The 8,141-nt window shown below is 30.5% G+C and overlaps 3 protein-coding genes and 1 non-coding gene across 4 annotated transcripts; 2 read left to right on the top strand and 2 right to left on the bottom strand.

The window, feature by feature from the left end:
* The first annotated feature begins 277 nt into the window (after nucleotides 1–277).
* LOC107006768 (cysteine-rich repeat secretory protein 38) lies at nucleotides 278–1,128 on the top strand. The gene has a single exon (XM_015205285.2). The coding sequence runs from the start codon at nucleotides 300–302 to the stop codon at nucleotides 1,020–1,022; it is 723 nt and encodes a 240-aa protein (XP_015060771.1). The 5' UTR covers nucleotides 278–299; the 3' UTR covers nucleotides 1,023–1,128.
* A 2,057-nt stretch (nucleotides 1,129–3,185) lies between these two features.
* On the top strand, nucleotides 3,186–4,892 carry LOC107006733 (uclacyanin 1). Its single transcript, XM_015205248.2, has 2 exons — nucleotides 3,186–3,385; nucleotides 4,192–4,892. Exons 1-2 carry the CDS (start codon nucleotides 3,220–3,222, stop codon nucleotides 4,737–4,739), a joined length of 714 nt encoding a protein of 237 aa, XP_015060734.1. The 5' UTR covers nucleotides 3,186–3,219; the 3' UTR covers nucleotides 4,740–4,892.
* A 138-nt stretch (nucleotides 4,893–5,030) lies between these two features.
* On the bottom strand, nucleotides 5,031–5,103 carry TRNAA-AGC. The gene has a single exon. It is a non-coding gene; the product is annotated as a tRNA-Ala (tRNA).
* A 66-nt stretch (nucleotides 5,104–5,169) lies between these two features.
* LOC107006769 lies at nucleotides 5,170–7,363 on the bottom strand. Its single transcript, XM_015205286.2, has 3 exons — nucleotides 7,113–7,363; nucleotides 6,277–6,485; nucleotides 5,170–5,590 (listed from the first exon to the last, which is right to left on the bottom strand). The coding sequence occupies exons 1-3, from the start codon at nucleotides 7,209–7,211 to the stop codon at nucleotides 5,413–5,415; spliced, it is 486 nt and encodes a 161-aa protein (XP_015060772.1). The 5' UTR covers nucleotides 7,212–7,363; the 3' UTR covers nucleotides 5,170–5,412.
* Nucleotides 7,364–8,141: the final 778 nt, after the last annotated feature.

The following is an 8,141-nucleotide window of genomic DNA, read 5'->3' as shown; positions in this document are numbered from 1 at the left end:
TATATATATTAGTGAATAAAGTGAACAATCGGAATAATTCAGAAATTTTGTGATTAAACACTTTTGTAGTTAATGAATTTCCCAACTACATACTACTATTCAAACCTTCCATTGGAACAAAATGGAATTAGTCAACTTCCCACCCAAAACCATAAAAAATGCAAAATAATAAAAATAAAAAGTCAACAATTATGGCTATGTATATGACTTTTCTACCCTCTACTTTGAAGTTACAACTTTATTAAATGGTGCACCATGTGAAGTTTTACATACCATCTCATATTTTTTTTGATCAAAATATGTCTTCCTCAAAATTAATCTCTTGTCTATTTTTCCTTTCATCCATTGCAATAGTGATATCCACAGATCCATTATTCCATTTTTGTTCAAACCATGAAAATTTCACAGCCAATAGTTACTATGCACAAAATTTAAAAAATCTCTTAGGTGATCTCTACTTGAAAACACCTCCAACAGGGTTCTCAACAAGCTCAATTGGGCAAAATCATGATCAAACAAATGGACTTTCTCTATGTCGCGGCGATGTTACAAGCAACAATTGCAAGTCTTGTGTATTAGATGCTAGTGAAGAACTTGGAAAACGTTGTCCTTACGATAAAGAAGCTATAATATGGTATGATAATTGTCTCTTGAAATATTCTGATAAAGATTTCTTAGGAAATATCGATAACACGTACAAGTTTTACATGTGGAATGTTCGCGTTGTGAGTAATCCTGAATATTTCAATGCAAAAACTAAGGAATTGTTGGGAAGCTTGAGTGAAAATGCTTATAAAACGACGAATTTGTATGCAATTGGAGAAATGGAGATTGAAGAAAATAAGAAATTGTATGGATTGGTTCAATGTACAAGAGATCTTTCAAATGAGGATTGTAAGAAGTGTGTTGATGGTATTATTAATGAAATTCCAAGTTGTTGTGATGGAAAAGAAGGTGGAAGAGTTGTTAGTGGAAGTTGTAACTTTAGATATGAAATATACCCTTTTGTTAATATTCCTTAGAACTTAGAAACTATATGATATATGTTATAATATGTAACTAAAATTCCTATATTGATATAATTTGAGTATGTTTGGTGAATAAAGAATGGACAATTATGTTTTTCTACTTTGATATATATATATATATATATATATATATATATAGTAGTGAAATCAAATTATTACAATAATATAATTCCTTGCGGAGAATTTTAATACATGATGAGATATTATAAGTGACAGAATGAGTACGATTGACTATTTCCCTTGTATGTAGGTTTCAAAATTAGAAGAAAAACATAAAATTGGAGGGAAGTTAAGAGAATAGAAGTGATGTTTGAAAAAGCTACACTAATTGCCGGTAATAATAATTGACTAATATTTGACTTTACAATATAAATTAGAGGCAATTAATAAGTTGTTGCTTACGAATTGTCTCTAAAACTGTATGTTAGTAACAAAGTAAAGAAGAATATTATTTTTAGTATATTAGACATGTAGAAAAATTAAGAAAAACACAGATTTATAGCTATAGTTTGCTAATTACGTACGATTGATAGTTACATGTTAAAGGGAGGAGAGATGCGAGCGAAAGAGAGTAGAGAGTGGAAAGATTGAAGTGTATTTGTATCCATTCATCCAAGCTATATTTCCATCAGTATGAACAACCATATATAAAAGTAACCTTGTAACTATAGTATACAGTGTAATTGCTAGGAATTCTGCTAATTTTTCTCTTGAGAATGGAAGAATGTAAATACTCCACTTTAATTGAACTTAGTTACGTGTTGACTAAATAATTATGTGATCAAACAAACATATTAAGATTGTGTTATTGCATCTAATTACATGTGAACTAATTGTCATTAAATAAATAATTATTACTACGGAATATCTCTTTTGTCATAGCGTGGGTCTACTGTGGAGAAAAGTTCAAAATCCAGCCATTACCTTTGAAAGGAAAAGGTCAAATAAATTATTAACGATAAATAAAATTATTATCATAATTAAAATAAAATTAACATTTGAATTATTCCATTATTTAGTATTAAATAGCCATTTTATAAATAGGAGTACTATAAGACTAATTAGAGCTTGAACGTGCATCCACCTATACGACAGCCTACAATATTATATATTGTTAATTCATAATTGGTCAACTAAGATTATATCAATCACACTCTTTCATTAATTTTTTATTAATCAAGAAATATTAATAAATTAATTGTTTTCTTTTTATAAGAGGTGTTTCAATGATTGTGAATCAACATGAGTTGTAGTGTAGTAGTAAGATTGTTTTACTCTTGATTAGAGGTCTCAGTTCGAGCCTGAGTATGAAAAATATCTTGTCGAGAGTATTATCCTCGAATGTATAATTCAAATTTGATTGGGAGTTCAATGTGAATAATTATTTATGGGTATTGATTCTCTCATTGTGACTATATTTGAATAGTAAAGAACATGTTGGCTCAATCTAAATCGAATTTATACCAACTCTAGAATAATTAGGAGATTCTAATTATGGTGGAACCAAATAATAATAACAATAAATGTGTCTTGAAAGGTTTTTTTCTCAACTTGTTAATGACATATATTGAATAATACATTTCAATTTTTATGTTTATTTTTTACAATAATACTCCATATTGTAGCATGTTCTTGTGATACATTGTACTTCGCAAAGAGTCAATAACGTGTAATTACACTCAAGCAAATAGCTGATTGAATATTACTTAATAATTTATCGTTAATTCGTCATTACATAAAATTAGCGATAAACTTATTGTTGATATCTCTAGTGATTTCTTTCAATATACTTCATGTGCTAGTGATATATTATAGGTATCGACTATCATGAGTTGTGATATAGTTGTGAAACTGTTTCATTCTTAATCAGAGGTTTCGAATTTAACCCTCCAAATGGATCTTACAGTGCACGATCCAAATTTAGTTAAAGCTCCAATTTAGATTTCAAACATCGGATGAAAAAAAAAAGTATTATAGGTATCTACTAAATTAGTCCTTAGCACAACCCATTATTAAAAAAATCACCGTCGTTGGCATGTTTGGATTATAAAATATATTAATCTTAGTCAAACTATCTATGTCCTCTTTCAAAAGAATTACATATAAATAGCAGAATTTTGCTATAAATAAGAGAACAATTCTCAAAATATAGCCAAATTAATTAGTGTTGTAACATTTTTGGTGATTAAAAATGGCGATGGTTAGATTATTAATGAGTTTGGCTACCATTGCCATTTTGTTTGGTTCTACCATGGCTGCAAATCATACAGTGGGAGCTCCTCAAGGTAGATGGGATCAAAGCACTGATCTTACAACATGGGCTGCATCTGAAACTTTCCTAGTTGGTGATAGTTTGAGTAAGTCTACTCTATTAATCTTTTAATATCTGAGGTAGATTCATAATTTGAAGTTTATGGGATATCAATATTGCAACGCTAATTGAATTATAATCAAATATTTATACATATTTCATCGAATTTTTAGTATAACATCGGGTTTCTTTGTCTTATTTCATGAATCAACCTTGCACAATACATAAATATGTCATTTAACTTAGCAGACATAAATACAAATAGACACACATGTCATACGTGACATAATACATCATAGGATATAAAATTGTCATATAGGACGCCACGTCAGACGAATGTGTCATTCGGTCAATGTTATACAAGTTTACGTGTTTATTTGTGCAAACTCAAAATTGAAGGGCGTAGATGCCAATTAAAGTCAAATTAAAAGACATTTATATATCATGTCATTTGTATTTGGTTTTCCATTTGATATTTGATATCTCTGACTAACAGTGGCGTAGCCAAATACTATTATTTGGGCACCCTACGTCGGAAAAAAATTAGCATATATACAAATAAAATGATATACGAAATAATTAAATAATCTATTTTGGACACCCTTAACATAACAATTTGCTATTTCTGGACACGCTTTAAGAAATTTCTGGCTCCGCCACGGTTGACTAATATGGATTTGTCGCATAAGGCTAAAAGGAGATACACTCCCTAATAGATGTTTTTCCACACCTAGATATCGAACCAGAAACATATGATTAAAGACTGAAGAGATTCTATTCATTCCATCACAATCTGCGTTGATATTTCCGCGCTTGTTTTCTAATTTTGTTTTTTTTCTTCTTGATTGACAGTTTTTGTGTATACTCCAAACCATGATGTTCTTGAAGTTAGAAAAAGTGATTATGATTCTTGCCAAACAACAAATGCAATATCTACAAATGGTGGAGGAATGACTATCATCTCTCTATCTTCTACTGGCAAAAGATATTTTATTTGTGGAACAGGTGGACACTGTGCCTCAGGAATGAAACTTGAAGTTAACACACTTGCAACAGCTCCTGTAGTTCCTCCACCTATATCACCTCCTGTTAAATCCCCTGTTTCAGCACCATCGCCCAAAATTTCACCTAAAATATCCCCTGTTTCAGCTCCATCCCCGAAAAATGCACCTAAAATCTCCCCTGTTTCAGCACCATCTCCTAAATCTTTGGCACCAAATGCACCTAAAAGTTCCCCTCCTGCTACTAGTCCTGAGACTCCGTCGTTGTCTCCTTCTTCTACTGATTTTGTTCCAACGTCATCTCCATCGTCATCACCATCGTCTGCTGATAAAATTAGTGTCATTGCTAGTTCTAACTTGGGATTTGGCCTTGTTATTATGATGTTGTTCTTTATGTGATTCGTTTGATTATTGTTTTAATTCTATTTTGTGTATGATTTATTCGATCTTGATAATTTGATCGAGAGAAATTCTTGTTTAAAATGTTTAATTTTGATAAAGACGGCATGGATGTCTACTTGTTATAGAACAAAATAATTTGATTCTTGGCAATTTTTTTACACAAATCAAATATATTAAAATTCTTTATTAGTAGCGGCAATAGCAATGTACCCAGTATAATTGGTTTACGAAATAAAAAGGCTCAAAAACAATGTATCCAGTGTAATCGGTTGGTTTACGAAATAAAAATGGAGATGCGGGGTATCGATCCCCGTACCTCTCGCATGCTAAGCGAGCGCTCTACCATCTGAGCTACATCCCCAAATGATCTTTAACTTGAACACAATAACAAATATAAAGTTAATTTTAAGGATTGGCGTTTTAAACCTTTTATCAAACTTGTATATTTAACTTTATAGCGGATAAAGATACATGAAATTAGCTTAAACTGGTAAAATGCAAATTAATAAGTACTTAATAGTTATGCAATTACCATTAGTTGAAAACATCAAATGCCCTAGTCATCTCAACAACCATGATCAAACAAAGAAAATGGAAGCATCCTCTCTCCAAGAGATTTTGGGTCCGATCCACCACTAAGAACGCTTCTTCATATTACAATTCGAATGACCTATGCAATTGTCACAGTAGATGTGGCATAGAACGCGACAGAAAAGATGGCATGTACGAAACACAAAATTCCACCAATTGAGAAGAAATGATGATGCAATAAACCACATGAAGATCTCGATTTGTTATTTGACATTGTGCCAATCACTAGCATTCCCATTCCAACTGCCATTACTATCCTAAAAATCCCAAAATTCAAACAAATTACAAAAATAAAGGAATAAGAATAACATGGTATATCTATAAGACCAAACCATTTAAAGATAATACTATTATACGATTAAAATCTTTAATTTAGAATGACAAAATTTAATAATCTTTTTTTTTTTAAAACTTTGTGTCACAAAAGCAAGATATATACACGTACTAATATAACACATATACCAATAACAATAGCCTAAAATCACGGTAAAACATATTGATTAAAGCAACTTTTTTTATCCCATGCATTCTAAAGTGTGGGGCTCGAAGGGGTTAAAGTCTCTATATTGTCTGACCTTTTTTATTATATAAAAAATAAAAAATTGCAAAATAACAAATACAATTATCTACAAAAATAAATTAAAAAAAAATTGTTGATGCATGTATATTTTTTTGGTGAATTATATTTTGCGAGTTTGTTTCAATTTTTTTTTAGTTTGTTTCAAAAAGAATGTATCTTCTTTTTTTCCCCGTCATTTTGATAATTCTAGCTGTTCAGATGACATGTTTAAGTCGATACGACCAAAAGTAATTACGATACATTATATTCCACGTATCTTTAACTAAAGATCATAAGGTTCAGATATATATCTTTTTAACTTTCTTAAATTTCATGTCAAATCAAAATTAAACAAATAAATTCGTAACGGAGAGAGAGATATACCATGTGAAAAGAAGACAAGCAAGTGATAATTGTCTACTAGGTGGTGCTTTTTGTATGTCATCTCCAGTGCAATAGCAATAGCTGCAGCCTCCAACAAGATTAGCAAGAATATGAGCAGCTGCTAGAAGACCAGCAGCAGCTAACCCTAGAATAAATGCATCATGGCTTGGCTCTTTACACTCAAAAAACCATAGCTTCAAGTGTTTTACCTTCAATACCACACACACACACAAAAAAAATGAGTTTCAATTAAGTTCTATGACAATTGACAAACATTATAAATTGATATATAATATGATACATGATTTAATTAATTCATTTCTATATAACTATATTCTAAAAAAATTATTGAGTTATGCCAAATTCGTAGATAGAATTTTGAGTTTTTGGTTGTGAATATTTTTTTTAAAGAAAAGTAGTTTATTAAGTTGTACATAAATTATTTTTACTTATATATTACTCTCTTTATCGATTTGTTTGTTTGATTTTAACTTGCGGTGAAGTTATTAAGAAAGTAAAGTTTACTCCTCTAGTTTTAAGTTAAAGATATATTGAATATATCAAAATATATTTTAATCTTGTGATATTTGGTGTTAAACATGTATGAAATGAAAGAGTTGCCGATAAATGAAAGTGACAATTTTTTCTAAATAGATTAAAAAAGGAGAGAAAGTGAATGCATTTTAAAGTAAAAGCACAAAATTTAAGCAAAAATTATTGAGTTCAGCCGAACTCGCATAAACAGAAATATAAAACTACACTCTTTAGCTATAAGAAGTTATTATTTTATTTTTCAAATTATTATATCAAGCTTAATATAAAGAGTGACTTGTTACCTGGTTTTGAGCTCCTTCTGCTTTAATTCCAAGAAGACCAGCTAGAGCATCTAAAGCCACAATGACTAAGCATGCAAATATACCAAACAACTTAGACATTTTTTCATAAACTACTTAATTCAATGACACTTTCAAGAGGAAGAAGGAATAATTAAATTGTCTAAGGTTTTAAATAAATAAGCACCCCTTCACTCTATTAAGCTTGTGTGAAAAAGTGTAAAAGCATAAATTATCACAATGACAAGAAGTGGATAGTTTAGTGAGCTGGACTATGTAGTATATAGTACAAGTAGTGAGCTAAAATGTGGTAGTTTGGATCTTTATTGCAATAAATAACAAGTAGTATCCATGACACTGAATGTAATAAGTTGGAGTGATTTTAATAAGCATCATTTCATACATCTTGAAGTAAATAAAATACATGTCTTTATTATCCTGAGCCGATTGTTTATTATTTTCATCAACAACTATATCGTTACTTTCATTTTCACTGAATATTTTATTACTATTTTGGTGTTCACATCACGCAAACAACTACTATATAGAGTGTTTTTGTAAAAGATAAAAGTTTGATGTAAAATTTTAATTTTTAAAAGATCTCAAATAATGAGATTTGACCTAAATACTAATATTTGAAAATTTGAAATATTTGTCAAATATGTTGGGCTTTGTGGAGGCTTGTGAGCCGGCCCGACCCATTACTGAAACCCTAGGTTAACCATTTGGCTTTCCTATAAATATGATCCTTGTATTTGTAATTCTAGAGTAGCACAAGTGAAATAAAATCCTCCTGTTACAGTCGTGGAGTAGGGAAACCGAACCACGTTAAATTCTTGTGTGTCCCGTTTGTGTTCTGTTTCTCTTTTCTCTAGATTATTTGTGTGTGTTGTGTGTTTAATTCCCAACAATTGGTATCAGAGCGAGGTTTCAACAACATTGTAACACAAACTGTGAGAAATTGTCACCTAGGGTTCTTGTGTGAAGAACTGTGTGCAGGGAGGAGTAGCCGCCGTTACCGTGTGGGTAACC

This window comes from Solanum pennellii, chromosome 12, assembly GCF_001406875.1.
Source record: "Solanum pennellii chromosome 12, SPENNV200".
Classification (NCBI taxonomy): domain Eukaryota; kingdom Viridiplantae; phylum Streptophyta; class Magnoliopsida; order Solanales; family Solanaceae; genus Solanum; species Solanum pennellii.
The sequence above is the reverse complement of the archived record's forward strand: the minus strand, read 5'-3'. Positions and strand labels throughout refer to the sequence as shown.